The sequence below is a fragment of the Tachypleus tridentatus genome, chromosome 1 (genome assembly GCF_004210375.1).
Source record: "Tachypleus tridentatus isolate NWPU-2018 chromosome 1, ASM421037v1, whole genome shotgun sequence".
In the NCBI taxonomy this organism is placed as follows: domain Eukaryota; kingdom Metazoa; phylum Arthropoda; class Merostomata; order Xiphosura; family Limulidae; genus Tachypleus; species Tachypleus tridentatus.
The window spans coordinates 163,391,916-163,412,382 of NC_134825.1; the positions used below are offsets into that span (position 1 = coordinate 163,391,916).

At 34.0% G+C, this 20,467-nt stretch overlaps 1 protein-coding gene across 2 annotated transcripts in view; it reads left to right on the plus strand.

Moving 5' to 3' along the window:
- The window catches only part of LOC143229484 (ras and EF-hand domain-containing protein homolog), a 42,621-nt gene extending 23,481 nt beyond the window's left edge, over nt 1–19,140 (plus strand). For both annotated transcript variants that reach the window (XM_076461869.1, XM_076461875.1), the window contains exons 9-18: nt 2,102–2,196; nt 2,424–2,560; nt 3,739–3,974; nt 5,750–5,877; nt 7,127–7,584; nt 8,862–8,943; nt 10,034–10,148; nt 13,063–13,182; nt 17,739–17,815; nt 18,986–19,140. In XM_076461869.1, the coding sequence (XP_076317984.1) occupies nt 2,102–2,196; nt 2,424–2,560; nt 3,739–3,974; nt 5,750–5,877; nt 7,127–7,584; nt 8,862–8,943; nt 10,034–10,148; nt 13,063–13,182; nt 17,739–17,815; nt 18,986–19,100 (1,563 nt within the window). In that variant the 3' untranslated portion in view covers nt 19,101–19,140. The remainder of the gene's footprint in view (nt 1–2,101; nt 2,197–2,423; nt 2,561–3,738; nt 3,975–5,749; nt 5,878–7,126; nt 7,585–8,861; nt 8,944–10,033; nt 10,149–13,062; nt 13,183–17,738; nt 17,816–18,985) is intronic.
- Nucleotides 19,141–20,467: the final 1,327 nt, after the last annotated feature.

The following is a 20,467-nucleotide window of genomic DNA, read 5'->3' on the forward strand; positions in this document are numbered from 1 at the left end:
TGTTCTTTGTGTTCAGATATCACAGACGAGCGTCCTAACACAGTTTTTTCACGAAGGCTTCTGTGAACCATAAGTAGGCCTTTTAACTCCCTAGGGGTGTGTGGCAATTTTTGACTAGTTTAACTAAAAGAGGTAAAGGTATACCAAGCAGAGTGTCAATTACTTTTGTGTGTGTTTTTTTTTTTCAGAATCATAGAAAACAACATTTAATTGTAAAATATGCTTTCTGGTAACCTGTATTTATTTGTTTTCATTGTATTTTATTTGTATATACTGTGGTGGCAGTTAGGTTACTTATTTTAATAAACGATATAAACTGTTTAAAGAAATTTATTAGGTATGTAAAATGATTGTTTCGTTTGTTTGTTTGTTTTGAAATTCGCACAAAGCTACTCGAGGGCTATCTGTGCTAGCCGTACCTAATTTAGTAGTGTAAGACTAGAGGGAAGGCAGCTAGTCATCACCACCCACCGCCAACTCTTGGGCTACTTTTTTACCAACGAAAAGTGGGATTGACCGTCACATTCTAATGCCCCCACGGCTGGGAGGGCGAGCATGTTTAGCGCGACTCGGATGCGAACCCGCGACCCTCAGATTCCGAGCGCATGCCTTATCGCGCTCGGCCATATAAAATTATTATAATAAAATAATTAACAAAAAACATAATGTAAAAGTGAAAGCGCCGAGAAGATAAAAACATAATAATGTGTAGAATAATAAATACAGAATAAAATAAATGTTTAATTAATGCTTATTAAGAATTTAGGTGATGAATAAATGTAATGTAGAGACTGAATTTTTACACACAACACAATCTATTATTTTTATAGATTTATCTAATTTTGAATGGTTTGTTTTGAATTAAGCACAAATCTACACAATGGGTTATCTGTGCTCTGCCCACCACTGGTATTGAAATCCGGTTTCCAGCGTAGTGAGTCTACAGACACATTCCTGTGTCACTGGGGGGGACAATTTTGAATGGTTTACAAATGGTTTCATGATGTTGGGTTAATGTCAGTAACTGGTTTATATCGCTCTGATGATGATAAAGTGTAATTCTAGTTTTATGTGATTTTTAGTCTTTCTTATATATCCACTGTTTTATTAAATTTATCTGGAGCTCGACACAAGTCTCTTTAATTTATCCGGCCCGGGTTATTTATCCGGGTTAAGGCGTTTGACTCGTAATCTGAGGGTCGCGGGTTTGAATCCCCGTCGCACCAAATATGCTCGCCGTTTTAACCGTGGGGGGCATTATAATGTGACTGTCAATCCCGCCATTCGTTGGTAAAAGAGTAGCCCAAGAGTTGACGGTGGGTGGTGATGACTAGCTGCCTTTCCTCTAGTCTTACACTGCAAAATTTGGGAAATCTAGCGCAGGTAGCCCTCGTATAGCTTTGCGCGAAATTTCAACAAACAAACAATCTTTAATTTATTGCATCATTCTACCACAAACATTCACTTCAACCCTATTTACTTACCAAGGAAACACAGGTCTTAATTCAACATCAAAACGAAGAAAGGTATAATTTATAACGACAAGTCAGCAAGAAATATAGTAAAGCATAGTGTAGGAAAAAATACCGCTAGTGTCAATTGTGATATTACTTTATTATGTTGTGAACGGCTTTTACAAGCTGACGAACTATAATTATAATTACTTTCATGAGCTCAATATTTCTAAGTTACCATACTTTCTTCAATATGCTTTTTGTTTTAAGTATAACATTTTAAGATGCGTTCTGAGTCATAACTCACCAGTCATTAAAGGTAATCCACCTACAGGTTTTGTTATATCAATCTAAGATGTTTAAGCAACACACGTCTTCTTCTTCTTGTTAAAATGAGCAGTTCATTTACTATTTTACGACATTTCGCTCTGTGTATGTCATTTAAACTTACTGTCTGTACTAAACATTATGTAAATATTGACATGACAACAATTTTTAGGCCTTTTGGTTTTCATGTCCAGTTTGCTACTTCTTCTCTTACGGAATACCACACGTGATTTGAAACCATGTGTTTTCAGTGATGAATGTGTAAAAAATATTCCTAAAAGCGATAATCTGAAATGTGTTCTTATTACTACTTTGTTCAGAAAGCATCTCACACCAGACTCGATAAAAGGGGGTCAATCATTGGGGATTACCTGTGTGCTGAAGCGACACCTATGGAACTTTTTAAAACGAAAAAGTAAGTTCTTTAATTTTATAACACTTGTGTCCATTCTTATATATTCGTTCTCAAACGATCTTAAACTAGTTACTGGTAGTTTAATATTCTGCGTGGTTTTAATTAGTTTTGTTGAAATTCAGTTACAAGGTAGAAATGTTGTTACTAAAAGTATGTTAGAAAGCCTCCACCAAGAACATTTTTATTATTATAGTGAAAATGCTGATAAAACTCAATTTTTTATAAAGTTCGTCAATAGATTTTGAAGAAGAGGAAGATTATTCTCTGACAGAAGATGTTGATAAATACCGCCAGATGTCACTGACCTCTAGTGGTGTGGACAATGATATCGCATACAAAATGGACAGCTTTGTTGATGATTTTGGTGAGTGTTTTTAGTTAACCTATGGTACGTATGAACGAACGTATATTTTGTCGAAGCTAATTGTCATGCTGCGACATACCAAAAATATATTCCATGCTGTACGAGTGTTATCGTTCACTTCGACGCCCGCCTGCCAACACAACATACAATTAAGATGACTTCGCTTGACGTTTGAAGTTTTGAATATTTCACAGAGAGAAAGAAAAGCTATATACATGTTTTGTTATTAAAAATAATCAAACCGAAAACAATGTTTAAATTGATCTTTGTTGTCGCAATTCGTTATTATATATATCACGTGATACAGTGAAGGACGCTTTTTATTATAGTAATTTTAATTATAAATAAGTTATTAGGCTTAAATTGCAATTCTGTAATTTCCTGTCATAAACAGCGTAGTTTTACATAAAATTGTTTGGAAGAAGGATGGCTTTTTGTTATACTATTTTAACTCTTAGGGCTATTATTTTACCAACGAATAGTGGGATTAACCGTAACATTATAACGCTCCCACGGCTGAAAGGGCGAGCATGTTTGGTGTGACGGGGGGATTATCGTGTAACATCCTTTTAAACTTTTTTGCTGTGGGGGCTCATGTCCTTTAAGAAGTCATAACAGTAAAGTGCAAAGCCTATATATATATATATAAAGTTTAATCACGGGTTATGTTCACCCTTATGAACACACCTGTTTGTTTCAGCGCAAGGTATACATTACAAACAGAAATCGAACTCTCAATTTCAGCGCCGTAAGAATGTAATCTTACTATTGACCACCTGGAGTACATAGAAACTTTTATGTACTCCACCATAACGAAGGCGAAAACTTCTGTATAGCATTTTGCGAATTCATACAACTTTCACTCGCGAAATACTAAGAGAGTGCAGGAGTTCTGCTTTGTTGTGTAGAGGTTACTGAGATGATGCTATACCAAAAACAAAACACCAGCAAACAAACAGGAATTATACAAAAAACTAACTTAAATAAAGCCAGCGTCCATGAATTAAATGTTTACGGCCATGGAATATTTAATTTTTTTAAAACCAAATATAATTTGTTTTGTTTTGTTTGTCGTATGCATTCGAAAGAATTTTGCTCTCAAAACTATCGAACCGGCTAATGTTTGCAACGTTGTTTTAAAACGTTTTTGTTGTAAATTCTGATGTTTATATGGTCAGATAGCGGGCTTTCAACACTAAGAGATATCACCGAACCCGAGGCTACTAGTGACTATGGTGAGGAAAATGATAATCTGAAGAAAACATTGCAGTCACCTGTGAGGAAACAATCGTTTACATCCATTCAGACACAGTCAAGCAGCCGGAAAAGTAGCCTTCAAGACCGAAGACTTCCTGCAAAACCTAAAGTTAGCACAGACTGTCAGACTATGTTACAGTTTGATCCTAAAGCAAAGGTAATTATAAAAAAAAAACAAAGACTGTCAGACTGTGCTACAGTTTGATCCTAAAGCAAAGGTAATTATAAAAAAAACACAGACTGTCAGACTATGTTACAGTTTGATTCTAAAGCAATGGTAATTCTAAAAAAAAAACACAGACTGTCAGACTGTGTTACAGTTTGATCCTAAAGCAAAGGTAATTCTAAAAAAATAACACAGACTGTCAGACTGTGTTATAGTTTGATTCTAAAGCAAAGGTAATTCTAAAAAAACAACACAGACTGTCAGACTGTGTTACAGTTTGATCCTAAAGCAAAGGTAATTCTAAAAAAACAACACAGACTGTCAGACTATGTTACAGTTTGATTCTAAAGCAAAGGTAATTCTAAAAAAACAACACAGACTGTCAGACTATGTTACAGTTTGATTCTAAAGCAAAGGTAATTCTAAAAGAACAACACAGACTGTCAGACTGTGTTACAGTTTGATTCTAAAGCAAAGGTAATTCTAAAAAACAACACAGACTGTCAGACTGTGTTACAGTTTTATCCTAAAGCAAAGGTAATTCTAAAAAAACAACACAGACTGTCAGACTGTGTTTCAGTTTCATCCTAAAGCAAAGGTAATTATAAAAAAACAACACAGACTGTCAGACTGTGTTACAGTTTGATTCTAAAGCAAAGGTAATTATAAAAAAAACAAAGACTCTCAGACTGTGTTATAGTTTGATCCTAAAGCAAAGGTAATTCTAAAAAAATAACAGACTGTCAGACTATGTTCCAGTTTGATTCTAAAGCAAAGGTAATTTTTGAAAAACAACACAGACTGTCAGACTGTGCTACAGTTTGATCCTAAAGCAGAGGTAATTATAAAAAAAACACAGACTGTTAGACTGTGTTTCAGTTTCATCCTAAAGCAAAGGTAATTATAAAAAAACAACACAGACTGTCAGACTGTGTTACAGTTTGATTCTAAAGCAAAGGTAATTATAAAAAAAAAACAAAGACTGTCAGACTGTGTTACAGTTTGATCCTAAAGCAAAGGTAATTCTAAAAAAACAACACAGACTGTCATACTGTGCTACAGTTTGATCCTAAAGCAGAGGTAATTCTAAAAAAAAACACAGACTGTCAGACTATGTTACAGTTTGATTCTAAAGCAAAGATAATTCTAAAAAAACAACACAGACTGTCAGACTATGTTACAGTTTGATCCTAAAGCAGAGGTGGCTATATAAAACTAATATAGACTCTCAGACTATGTTAAAGTTTCATACTAAGTAAAAATGAGGCGATAGAAATCAGATACCAAAATAAAAATTGTTGTATAAAATTATCACAAACTGTGTTACGTTTCGATACCAAGTAAATTCGTGATCACAGAAAGTTGGATCTCGAAATGAAGGCACTTGTGTAAAGTTGACACATATTATTAAAGAATGTTACAATTCTATATTCAAGAATTCATGAAGTTTGATAACTGACCAACGGTGGTTATATAAAAGTAGTACAAACAGTAGACAATTACGGATTGTAACCTTGGAATTTTGAATATTCTAACAAGAGTTCAAGTATATCTAAGCGACAGCCTTCAAGTTGTGAAAGTAATTTCAGCTAGTATATATATATATATATATTTTCATATTCTGACTCTATTTATAAATTTTCTACATTAAGAGCTCTACACTAATAGCCTTATAAATTTGTTATAGTTAGAGTGTTTTTATTTAGTACTACTAAATAACACAGTATATTCACCAAAAAAAGTAAATTTGCTCATAAATATTTCAGGGCGATATATTTGAAAAAAATCAGACAACAGGATACAGCAGCACAGATACCCAATCAGAAGGAGATTTCTCGTCTCGTCGAATTACAGAGATAAAACGACAACTAGGGCTCGATCCTGAGATAGCCAAGTAGGTGTTTTGATACATTTGTCGTTTAGTATAACAAAGTAACACCTGGATATGGAAGAGTGTTGCTCAGAGTTCAGTGTTATTTTTATGTTTATGAGGCTAACGTTACTGCATCAACTAGGGAATGTTTTTAACCCGGAATCAGCATAGTTTTTGTATAACTTTACATTTTGACTGAAAACAATATTATCCGAAAGTCAGTTCATTTGTTTAGGATTTTCGCACAAAGCTACTCGAAGGCTATCTGGGCTAGCCGTCCCTAATTTAGCAGTGTAAGACTAGAGGGAATGAAGCTAGTCATCATCACCGACCGCCAACTCTTGGGTTACTATTTTACCAATGAATAGTGGGATTGAGCGTAACATTTATAACGTCCCCACGGTTGAAAGGGCGAGCATATTTGATGCGACGGGGATTCGAACCCGTGCTCCCTAACTACCTGGCCATGCTAGGCCTTTCAGAAGTCAAACCAACGTTTACTAGTGATTTATTATTGAGTAAAAAACGTTTATAGCAACTTTATGGAAACATTTCCTGAGTGTAAACAGTTTTGAAGTCTACGTAAAAAAAACATATCGTTTATGAATATTGGTAAAATAGTTTTTGGATGTTTGTTTAATGTTTGTGCAGTTTGTATTAATGATTTTGATTGTTGCATGATAAGGAAAACCAACAAGAACAATGAATAAAAATCAATGTGTGTTGAAAAAAACGCTTGTAATTTTTATTATGGCAAACTAGAATGTGGTATAATATGCTTCAAAAATTATCAAAGCAAACTAAATTACATTTTGCGTTAACTTCATTCGGTCTATTAAGTCAATCGCTAAATAAACTTCCGAAAACATAATCTGCCACTAGGGAGTTCATTGATTCACGTCACAATTCTACACAGTGGCACGTGTTTTATTCAAATCAACGATATTTTATCGTCAATTGTTCCCCGCTGGGACAGTGGTAAGTTTTGGGATTTAAAATCAGGGGCTCGATTCCCCACGGTGGACTCAGCAGATAGCCCGATGTGGCTGTGCTGTACGAAAAACACGCTTATTTAGAAAGATTAGTCCAATCTGATTTTTGCGGCGAATAAAGAAAATAAGAAAAACACGCTTATTTAGAAAGATTAGTCCAATCTGATTTTTGCGGCAAGCGAATAAAGCTTATAATTTGTCATTGTGTAGACAGAATATATTTGAATTATTTGACATAATTGATGTAATATTCACTGAACTGTAACATGATTCTTCAGCTTCCCCAGGCAACGATTATCAAAGTCATCAACTCCTGTGTCGTCCGTAGATGGCACCCCTGTGCCTACACCTCGCATTTCGTTAGAGAAAAACTCTGCACAACCTAGAAGACTTCCTCCTCGTCCTCCAGTGCGAGGTCGCTCCAAGCTACAAGAGACAACAGATCTTGGCAACAAGTCTGACGTTAACAATGAGCTCGTGGTTCCTGATGTGGAGGACCCTGACATTCATAAAGAACAAGCTGCTCCTGTGCAAGATGAGGGCCGTCAACAACAGAAATTGAAGGAGTTGGAGGAGCTTGACCGAGTTGAAAATGAAGGCGTTAGTTTCGAACCCACGGGTCCTCCAGAAAGAACGTACAAAATAGTTTTCGTTGGAGACGCTGCTGTTGGGAAGTCTTCATTGATCATTAGGCTTAGCAAAGGCGTTTTTATGGAAACCCTGACATCGACACTAGGTTTGTTTATTATTAATTTACTTGGGATAATAGAAGACCATATTTTTTACTATTCCATTTTTAATGTGTAAGTATAGTCCAGAAAACCAACGTGGTTTTTATATTTGATACTAACTGACGTCACTGTCCAATACACGGGAAAGACAGTGGATGTAGAGGATGACCTGGTGGGTCACATCATTACGCCTACTCCCCCCATCCCCTTCATGCCACTTTTGGAGGCTCTAAAGGCTAAATGTTAGTTTGGCGACAATTGGTACAGCGGTTCGACAGTTACAATCGGACACAAACACATTGTTAAATATTGGTTTACATCTACAAAGATTGTTAGTGCAAAGTTTATTTGTTAAACAGTTTGGTTAGTGTTTTACTTGTTTCTTAGTGTCAGATAGTTTGAGTTTTGTAGTTAAGTTTGTGAGCATTTATATACATTTTTATGAAGCAGATATTTTTCTAGATTGTTTAAATTTTGATTGAAGTCGGATCAATTAACCTTATTTTGTTTTATACATGTTTATTAATAAAATGATTCATAGTTGGCGTCCATGTGTTTAATGTTTTGAATTTTCAGAAACAAAAGAGAAGATCTAAAAGAATTATGAAACACAAAACACGGCAAAATTCTTACTGCAAAAAAGCTGATGGCCCCAAAATTAATTTTCCTCCTACCCAATTCCCATTATAATTCGGGCTCGATCCCCACGGTGGATACGACGCAGACAATCCATTGTTAGCTTTGCACAAAACAAATAAACAATCAACCTTAGTTTCTTTTACAACCAAGATGGATGTTTGTATGCATTTTCATCAACACATTAAAATAAATAGAAAATAACCAAATATAAAAAAAAAATCGCCAAGTTTAAACTTAAAGAATTGGGTTAGTTTACTGGTTAGTTTCGACGAAACACACGTCTTTTCAGCAGAATATTAACACAAGTAATAAATATAATCAAATGATTGTACAGCACTATAGTTAATTAAACAAGGAAATTAATGTTGTGTTTGCAGAGCACTTTTTAACTTTAACTTTTTTTAAATATTATGTACACAACTAACAAAAACATGAAATTATGCGTAGTTAGAAAGAAAATGTTCAAAATATTTTGTTTGAGAGAAATGTCAAGGGATAGACAAAGATTTTATGTTAAGATTTATCATGTGTTTCAGTTTGAAGACGATATTTTGAACTGCTAGAAATTACCTGTTTAGGCAAAACTGATTACAACATAAAATTTGGAATGGGTATAATTTTTAAGTTATTTATTTTGTTACAGGTGTAGATTTTCAGATGAAATCTCTGAGAGTAGATAACAGAAATGTAGCAGTACAACTGTGGGACACAGCAGGACAGGAGAGGTAAGTCTACACATTACACCTTACATACAGCTCATGGTTATAAATGTTTCACGACTTAGCAGGACACGAAAGCTAAGACTACATTACACCTTACATACAGCTCATGGTTATAAATGTTTCACTACATAGCAGAACACGAAAGTTACGCTTACACATTATATCTTACATACAGCTCACAGTTATAAATGTTTCAAAACATAGCAGAGCACGAAAGTTACATTTACACATTACACCATACATACAGCTCACAGTTATAAATGTTTCACGACATAGCAGGACACGAAAGCATTACACCTTACATACAGCTCATGGTTATAAATGTTTCACGCCATAGCAGGACACGAAAGCATTACACCTTACATACAACTCATGGTTATAAATGTTTCACGACATAGCAGGACACGAAAGCATTACACCTTACATACAGCTCATGGTTATAAATGTTTCACGACATAGCAGGACACGAAAGCATTACACCTTACATACAGCTCATGGTTATAAATGTTTCACGACATTGCAGGACACGAAAGCATTACACCATACATAGAGCTCATGGTTATAAATGTTTCACGACGTAGCAGGACACGAAAGCATTACACCTTACATACAGCTCACAGCTATAAATGTTTCACGGCATAGCAGAGCACGAAAGTTACGTTTACTCTACCTTTAAAGTGTTTTGTGTTTTTGTGATATTGTGTTTGCTTTAGATTAATAACAATTTTGTTAGTAGATAAGAACAGTTACCTTTGCATAACAGAGAAATAAAATCACGTACATATTTTTATCTAATGATTTCTTAAAAGCACTTAGAATTAATATAGAATTTACTTGTAATAGAAGTAATGTTGAGGTCCTGTGATAGTGTCACCACCAAAATGTTCGTCTATGGTGAAATTAATCAAAGCTAAACAATACACTGTATTGACGTAGTTGACTCACAGTTTTTACTTCTTAAGTATATAGATAAAAGAAACCTCCATAAAAGGTTGATTATTAATTCCAAATGTTTTAGCGTATTTGTTTCAGATAACTTTCGTTCCTATTTCTTCCGGTTACACGGTTCTACCTTTTGGTTCTGTTCTTACAGGTTTCGCAGTATGACTCAGTCTTATTTCCGTAAAGCTGATGGTATAATGTTGGTTTATGATTGCACCAGTGAATATTCCTTCTTAAACGTACGGCAATGGATGGAAGCTGTTGATGTGAGTTGCGTCCTCTTGTGACTTCATTTTAAACTGGAAATCTCCATATTGCATGTTATCAGGTGCCTATATCTGTCCCACTCTTACAAATCAGTGTTTCAGCATGAATTGATTTGATGAAGCAACTTATTTGTTTGAAGAACCACATGTGTTTAATCAAGATATTTATTTTAAATACCACATATGTTTAATCAGGTTATTAATTAACGATACCACATGGATGCAATAAAGTTATTTATCTAGATTACTACATGTTCAATTAACCTGTTTGATTCAAATACCACACGGATATTTGCTACTATACATCCATGTTTAATTAACCTGTTTGATTCAAATACCACACGGATATTTGCTATTATACATCCATGTTTAATTAACCTGTTTGATTCAAATATCACACGGATATTTGCTACTATATATCCGTGTTTAATTGATGTGTTTGACTCAAATACCACACGGATATTTGCTACTATACATCCATGTTTAATTAACCTGTTTGATTCAAATACCACACGGATATTTGCTATTATACATCCATGTTTAATTAACCTGTTTGATTCAAATATCACACGGATATTTGCTACTATATATCCGTGTTTAATTCTACATATTTCTAATTCATTTTTCCACAAAACCTGAAAATATTTTTATATCATATATTTATGTTTATATGTTTGTGATAATATCACTCATACTTCATATAGCTAGATATGATATTTATTTAGTGTTTACACTTCATCAGAACTGACACAAATAAATCAGTAACATACATGAACCATGAAAACTGAAACCACTTATCAAATTCGAAACCTCTCTGTTAATTCGTTTATTGTTATAATTCAATGGCTTAAAATAGGTCGTTACCTGTTTTACTTCTTTAAGATACATTTAAATACAATCGTGTCGCGATGGTAAAAGGTGTTTTATGATAAGATTTGACCTTTGAACTTAATCTATAAATAAGCTGAGTCTACCCCTACTTAAAACTGTAATGGGTTTTGGTAAACTTTCTTGTTTATAAATGCGCCCAAAACATTTCTGACAACACCTTGTAAGTATGATAACACTAAACCTTCTGCCGTTTGTCATTATTTTATTTGGTAAAATAACTGATGCAAACGCTTTACTTTTTTTCAGATATCTTGAATATTTTTAATACGTTGTATTAGTTTATAAGCTTACTTTTATCTTAATTGTCTGAATATATCTTTATGGAATTATTTTACCAGATACGTGATGTTTTAGCAGAGTTTCATGATGACGAGAAACCCATTTGAAATAAAAATGTATCTCAGGACAGCTGGTATGGGTATTTTTACTAATAGAGAACAACGTGTTGACCTTCTTAGATCATCTTCAGGTTAACAAAGGGAGAGTTTGTAACTAACCGTTGCCTGGCAAACTCTTACTTTGTTAACCTGAGAAGGTCGAAACGTTGTTCTCTGCTCTTTTAGTAAAAGTATTAATGCCCATACCAGCCGTCCTGAGATACATTTTGGCAGAGTTTGTTCTTTCGTAAAACGTAAAACATTCCCATGTTACCTTATTAATTGTCAATACCATATTAAAATGTGCACAAGTAGATGCTTAGGTTACTTCGAATCCCCATAGTCGACTGGACGTTTTAGGGGTTTAGGAGAACGGTAGTTAACTTCAGAAGTTTCGATCTGTTCCAAAAATTAAATTCAAGTGAACAAAATATTAACCCTTAAACAGCGGGAATGTTGTAGATAGATGTCGCTGTTTAAGGGTTAAATAAATAATGCGGTAAGCGTATTTACGTTAATTTATGTAAAGGAAACTGTAACATTCTAGGAAGATAACATTAGATTAGATTAGATTAGTGATTGCTCCCCCTCTTCCTGTGGGCCCGGTGGTTTAGGCACTCGACTCGTAATCTGAGGATCGCGGATTCGAATCCCCGTCACACTAAACATGCTTGCCCTCTCAACCGTGGATACGTTATAATGTGACGGTCAACCCCACTAATTGCTGGTAGAAGAGTAGCCCAAGAGCTGTTGGTGTTTATGGTGGGTGGTGATGACTAGCTGCCTTCCCTCTAGTTTTACACTGCTAAATTAGGGACGGCTAGCTCAGATAGCCCTAGTGTAGTTTTATGCAAAATTCAAAACAAAGAATATCTGTAATTTACAGGTTTTGTATTTGTGTTTTGAAATAAACTAATCATGCTTACAATAATTCTAGTGTGTTTCCAATACCTGTTACACATTTAGTGTCATTTTGGTCCTAAGAAGTCTGCTTAAAACTGACTTTTGGGAACCTAAGATGACTGAATTACATAAAACAAGAACAAACGAACCAGTTTAACAGTATGAACGCTAAACTCAAAAGAAAAGAACTATAGTACATGAGTTCTCACGAAATGTTTATATAAATGCAGCTTACGGCAAGTTACTTGCTTGTTACTAGGTTTGAATTTGGCTCAAAACTACACGATGGCTAACTGCGCTAGTCGTCCCTAATTAAGCAGTGTAAGACTACTAGAGGAAAGGTAACTAGTCATCACCACTCACAGCCCTCTATTAGCCTACTCTTTACCTTAACGTATAACGCCCCCACGGCTGAAAGGGCGAACTTATTTGGTGTGAAGGGAATTACGAGTGGAGCGTCTTTACTGTCTGGTTATGCAGGACCACTTATGGCAAGAGTTGATGGCTTCATTTTGCGAGGCCCTGTCATAAGTATTGATAACATTCAAATTTTACAATAACCTTCACTGTAAAGGGAGAGTCGTGTACGTAAACAATAGATCAATGGTTTAATATATCCTTTTTAATTTCTATAAAGGTAAGTCACATTGAATACGGACTTTCTATAGTAACAGTAGACTTAATTTCTCTTGTACTTTCAGTTTGTTCTGGTTTTTCTTGCTCGTTTATGAAACTTTTTACAGGATGTAACGACACGACAAGTACCCGTTATGATTGTGGCGAACAAAACCGATCGACGTGAAATGGCCCGAGCGGAAAATATACAGTGTGTCAGCACGGAAGTTGGAGAAAAACTTGCCAAAGTATGGACAATTTAATGAGTTTAAGAAAATAAAAACTTTAGAAAAATATATTTGCATACCAGGATTAAATACAGTCTGATTCTATACCTATCTTTTTTTTTTAAAAAACTCTGTTCATTATAAGTATCATATGCAAAAGACAAAATCAGCCAATGTGTGCTTAAACATTCTAATAAGCACTAAAGCTCCACTGGCTGAGCTTGAAGGCTTATAATACTAAAATAAGAAACTACTCAATATTTACGGTGAATACTGAATAGATAGGCTTGTTTGTTTTTTGAATTTCGCGCAAAGCTACTCGAGGGCTATCTGCGCTAGTCATCCCTAATTTAGCAGTTTAAGACTAGAGGGAAGGCAGCTAGTCATCACCACTCACTGCCAACTCTTGGGCTGCTCTTTTACCAACGAATAGTGGCACGCTGAAAGGGCGAGCATGTTTGGTGCGACGGGGATTCGAACCCGCGACCCTCAAATTACGAGTCGAACGCCTTAACCTACCTGGCCATACTGGGCCGTAACGGATAGGTATTGTATTACTTTGTGCTATAAAATAATCAAAGTAAATATTTATTATACATAACTTGAATATTATAGGGTTTTTTTTTTTACTTCCAAGAATGCGAATAAATACTCATAATTAGCCAAAAATTAAAATAATAATCATTCGATGTATACACACAAAGTTTAAATTACTACACGTTATGATACTTGTTTTGTTTGAAAACTATCTTGAGAGGCGACTACAATCAACTGCACTGTTTAAATTATCTCGGCTTGTCTGTTTAGCTGACTACGAAAACGAATAGATTTAGAACACTTATAGAGATATGGCTAATTAAAATAATCGCATCAATTACATTTATTATATTTGTACCTGTAACAAACTAGTTTGTTATTTAATTAAACGGTTTTATATTATATATTGAATGTTTATAAGTCGTTACAAACATTATAAAGATATGCCGATCTGATGTATCACTACATTATTCCACATCGCCAGTTTTGGAATCTGTTTTTCAACGTTATTGTTCCTAAGCAACTTCAGTTTGAAGTCTGTTTAACATGCCTGGGCACAATCGAATGGTGCAAATAGATTACTTAATCAGTTAAAGAATACAGGATCCCTGAGTCTTTAAAGGAGCACTGGTCAGCTCAGCGGAAATGAAGACATTGTCGTATCATAAATTGAGGCCTTTCAATGTAGCCAAGGTTATACAGCAAAAACGATACATGATGAAGTTGATATAATATTTAAGGTTTCAAAAGTATCAAAATTCTGATGGTTCAGTTGCTGATAGAAAAGGACTACAAAAATTAGTTAGACACATGGTTGGTTCAGTAGATGTTTGAAAAAAAGACTATAAAATTAGTTAGACACATGGATGGTTCAGTAGCTGTTTGAAAAAAAGACTATAAAATTAATTAGACACATGGATGGTTCAGTAGATGTTTGAAAAAAGAATATAAAATTTGTTAGACACATGAATGGTTCAGTAGATGTTTGAAAAAAGAATATAAAATTTGTTAGACACATGGATGGTTCAGTAGATGTTTGAAAAAAGACTATAAAATTTGTTAGACACATGGATGATTCAGTAGCTTTGAAAAAAAGACTATAAAATTTGTTAGACACATGGATGATTCAGTAGATGTTTGAAAAAAGACTATAAAATTTGTTAGACACATGGATGGTTCAGTAGATGTTTGGAAAAAAGACTATAAAATTAGTTAGACACATGGATGGTTCAGTAGATGTTTGGAAAAAAGACTATAAAATTAGTTAGACACATGGATGGTTCAGTAGATGTTTGAAAAAAAGACTATAAAATTAGTTAGACACATGGATGGTTCAGTAGATGTTTGAAAAAAAGACTATAAAATTAGTTAGACACATGGATGGTTCAGTAGATGTTTGAAAAAAGACTATAAAATTTGTTAGACATGTTTGAAAAAGACTATAAAATTTGTTAGACGCATGGATGGTTCAGTAGATGTTTGAAAAAGACTATAAAATTTGTTAGACACATGGATGGTTCAGTAGATGTTTGAAAAAAGACTATAAAATTTGTTAGACACATGGATGGTTCAGTAGATGTTTGGAAAAAAGACTATAAAATTAGTTAGACACATGGATGGTTCAGTAGATGTTTGAAAAAAAGACTATAAAATTAATTAGACACATGGATGGTTCAGTAGATGTTTGAAAAAAAGACTATAAAATTTGTTAGACACATGGATGGTTCAGTAGATGTTTGAAAAAAAGACTATAAAATTAGTTAGACACATGGATGGTTCAGTAGATGTTTGAAAAAAGACTATAAAATTTGTTAGACACATGGATGGTTCAGTAGATGTTTGAAAAAGACTATAAAATTTGTTAGACACATGGATGGTTCAGTAGATGTTTGAAAAAAGACTATAAAATTTGTTAGACACATGGATGGTTCAGTAGATGCTTGAAAAAAAGACTATAAAATTAGTTAGACACATGGATGGTTCAGTAGATGTTTGAAAAAGACTATAAAATTTGTTAGACACATGGATGGTTCAGTAGATGCTTGAAAAAAAGACTATAAAATTTGTTAGACACATGGATGGTTCAGTAGATGCTTGAAAAAAAGACTATAAAATTAGTTAGACACATGGATGGTTCAGTAGATGTTTGAAAAAGACTATAAAATTTGTTAGACACATGGATGGTTCAGTAGATGTTTGAAAAAGACTATAAAATTTGTTAGACACATGGATGGTTCAGTAGATGTTTGAAAAAAACTATAAAATTTGTTAGACACATGGATGGTTCAGTAGATGTTTGGAAAAAAGACTATAAAATTAGTTAGACGCATGGATGGTTCAGTGGATGTTTGAAAAAGACTATAAAATTAGTTAGACACATGGATGGTTCAGTAGATGTTTGAAAAAAAGACTATAAAATTAGTTAGACACATGGATGGTTCAGTAGATGTTTGAAAAAAAGACTATAAAATTTGTTAGACACATGGATGGTTCAGTAGATGCTTGAAAAAAAAGACTATAAAATTAGTTAGACACATGGATGGTTCAGTAGATGTTTGAAAAAGACTATAAAATTTGTTAGACACATGGATGGTTCAGTAGATGTTTGAAAAAGATTATAAAATTTGTTAGACACATGGATGGTTCAGTAGATGTTTGAAAAAAAGACTATAAAATTTGTTAGACACATGGATGGTTTAGTAGATGTTTGAAAAAAAAGACTATAAAATTTGTTAGACAGATGGATGGTTCAGTAGCTGTTTGAAAAAAAGACTATAAAATTTGTTAGACACATGGATGGTTCAGTAGATGTTTGAAAAAAAGACTATAAAATTAGTTAGACACATGGATGGTTCAGTAGCTGTTTGAAAAAAAAGACTATAAAATTAGTTAGACACATGGATGGTTCAGTAGATGTTTGAAAAAAAGACTATAAAATTAGTTAGACACATGGATGGTTCAGTAGCTGTTTGAAAAAAAGACTATAAAATTAGTTAGACACATGGATGGTTCAGTAGATGTTTGAAAAAAAGACTATAAAATTTGTTAGACACATGGATGGTTCAGTAGCTGTTTGAAAAAAGACTATAAAATTAGTTAGACACATGGATGGTTCAGTGGATGTTTTTGTTGTTGTTGTTTTGAGTTTCGCGCAAAACTACATGAAGGCTATCTGCGCTACTCGTCCCTAATTTAACAGTGTAAGACTAGAGAGAAGGCAGCTAGTCATCACCACCCACCGCCAACTCTTGGGCTTCTCTTTTACCAACAAATAGTGGGAATGACCGACACATTATAACGCCCCCACGGCTGAAAGTGCGTGTATGTTTGGTTTGTGGGGATTCGAATCGTGAAAGAACTAATCCCCTGATCTTAACGTTGTAAATCCGTAGACTTACCGCTGTCTTACCGGGAGATTTTATTTAGGTGTTTCGTTTTGAGGAAAGGTATTCCCCTTTCTCAGCTGGGGTGTTCAGGGATACAGATTATTCCCTTTTGTCCCGCTCGCGAATAAAGTTTTGAAAAAGGTAAGAATTTCTTTTTTCGGAGTCAATGGAAGGTTCAGTCAATGCCTATTGCGAGATTTGATAAGATTTAGTAAGTTGTCGAGAAATACAATAATTTGCCTTTCACGACACACCCTCAGGTAATACCTCACAAACAGTACCTCAGCTCTGTTGCATTCTATTCCTTTTGCACAAAAGACACAAAACATCTTAGTAGTGGATCAACCAATCACGTTTATGCTATTCTGTACGATGATAAAGATACGTAAAATCTACACTTTACACAACAATTTCAGCTACACTTACTGCTCTTAAACATTTTCCAGGGGAGCAACTGATACCGAACATGCTTTTGTTAATTTATGACCTAACGATTGGCTAAGAAACCCGCAGAAGTGCATTGAAGTTATAACATGGTGAAGAGTGGGCAGAAATTTTAAACTTTCTTGGTTCAAAGGTTATTACCTATTAAAATGTGAATAGTCGTTTATAGACAAACTGAAAACATATAATATGCCTATATCTTTTCACCAGGAATTTGGAGCTTTTTTCATAGAAGTTAGTGCAAAAACAGGACGTAATGTGCTGGAATCGGTGGTTGTTTTGACTCGGTATGTTTTGTTTTCTATATAATAACATTGTGTATTTTTATTTGTGATTTACTGGATATAGATACTGATTATATCTCAAAAATATGTTTTTTACTAAAGAATCAACCATGGATATCGTGTTTGCATTCTTTTATTTTATTGATTGATCTTGCTGGTCATAAGTTTTTATGTCTTGCAATTCACGAATACACCTGTTTACCTGTTAATCTGAACTGGAACGTCTGAAACGTTGAAAATAATAATAAACTCTCGAGTCAGTGGCAAATTTCACACAGAAAAATTTGTTAAACTCGAATTAATTTGGTTACTGATCTTTACGTCCTCAGTGCTGAGCTCGATCCTGAAACAGGAATTGCGGATGTTATTAAATTTACTTAAAAAAATTAAAAGTATGTATGCCACTCTTAATTCGAACCACATACTACTTTCTTCCCGAACCTGTTACTTTATCACGCGAATAGAAGACGCAAACCTATCGTTGTATTGTTCCTATTTCCGGAGACTAGCCCCTAGTGGCACAACGGTGTGTCTTCAGACTTATACTGCTAAAAACTGGGTTTCGATACCCTTAGTGGGCAGATAGGTATTTATGTAAAACAAAACAAACTGACTAACAAATCTGGAAACTTATGTGTTCGCTCATAATTTTATGCGGTTAACATTTTACGGAACTTTCATCCACTAAATTGTTTGTTTTTGAATTTCGCGCAAAGCTACACGAGGGCTATCTGCGCTAGCCGTCCCTAATTTAGTAGTGTAAGACTAGAGGGAAGGCAGCTAGTCATCATCACCCACAGCCAACTCTTGGGCTATTGTTTTACCAACGAACAGTGGGATTGATCGTCACATTATAACGCTCCCACGGCTGAAAGGGCGAGCATGTTTGGTGCGACGGGGATTCGAACCTGCGACCCTTAGATTACAAGTCGAACACGCCTTAACCTACCTCCTGACCATGCCAGGCCAAGTCACTAAATAGATATCACAATAATTTCCAATAACTACACAAACACTGTAAGCGCTTAAAAACAGTGTTGGTAGCAAGAAGTAACAGATTAAAATATATTATTATTATGATAAAGAAAAATGCTTCATTCAATCGAGCTGTTTTTCTTATTGATAGAAAAATGAAAAATATCAACATTTTGAAATATATTTTTTTTCTCGTAGTGCCATGACAGCAACAGAAGAAAACCAGGTGCAATCTTCAGGGTTAAACTTGGAAGATAAAACAACATCTAAGTCTCTCACTTCCAACAAGTGTCAGAGAGGGTGTTCTAAGTAGATACAACACAGAGATGTTAGTAAACGAGTTCAGAACAATATTCAAACGTTTTTTGTTTTTATTTTATATTATTAACGCGCTTCCGTACGTTTACGTACCCTAAAATCTGTCACTAAATAAACCCGATTACCATTTTACAGAAATTCCATGAGCATTAATCGTGCGTTATGACTATTCCAAACATTTCATTGTTTCTATCCATTTGTATATTTACTTACACGAAATATTCCTGTGTATTATGGAAGTGTCATACACTAATGTGAGGTTTTTATTTTTAAGGCATATCACTGAGTGTTCTAATATTATCTTTATTACACCTCACTTTTAATGAAACATGTACTAGAATCACGTGTACAGAATAAGTTATATCAAGCTCTTAACACCCGGTGTTTATCGGTGAATTGAACGACAAAGTTTTGCATTTTAGCTTGCATGTGTAAATAAATAATTGGCATGACTTGGTGTATATTTGGGGTTAGTTTTTTCTTGTTTTTAATAGTTTTTTGTGTCAAAATATTATAAGTTTATTATATATAATATAGTATATATATTTATATATAAACCAAAGAATAATTATATATAGACGGGAAATAATATTACATTTGGTGAAATTTTGGTGTTTTTAACTGTTATTTTTTTTCCTCGTAACAGTTTCAAAGAAAACTTATGTTGTTAACTTAAGAATTTGCAAGGTAATGCAAACATTCTATACGATATTTTGTTTTTAGAAACCACTTTCCGTCTACTGCAGGTTATTCCTTAACTTAACTCACGTATCTCGCAAAATTCTCAAAATTGTGTTAAAACGAACTAGTTTCTGTGACATTTCTATATATTTCACTGTTTTCCATTTGAAACAGCTTTTTTAAGCTTTAAAGGTAAACGACTGTCAGTTTTAAAGTTGTAAATATGGTAAAAAAATGTTATTAAATTTTACTTTAAAAAACAATATCTCTCCATAAATTGTTTTTGAAACTTAAAAAAATACCAAACGAAAATATTAGTGGCCCCTATTGGAGTCACAAGCTCATACGTACCAAATACATCTTACTTGTGAACAGTATGGATGAACTGACATATGAGCCATGTAATTAAATACTAAATTGAAGGGCTTTGTGATATTGTATACAGTTTATTTGATAAAGCGGTTAAACACGAGTTTATTGATATAACTGATATATCCGGACACAAAAATTCCCGATTTTTTTCTACGTTATACTTTACTGTTTGCAACTGCGTATTTCTGGATAAGCCAAAAAAACAAACAAACAATATATATAATGTAATTTATTGTTTACGGGCAATGAGAAGTTTCTTATGTATAATACTACATTAAAAATAATAGTGTTTGAAATATATATAAAACC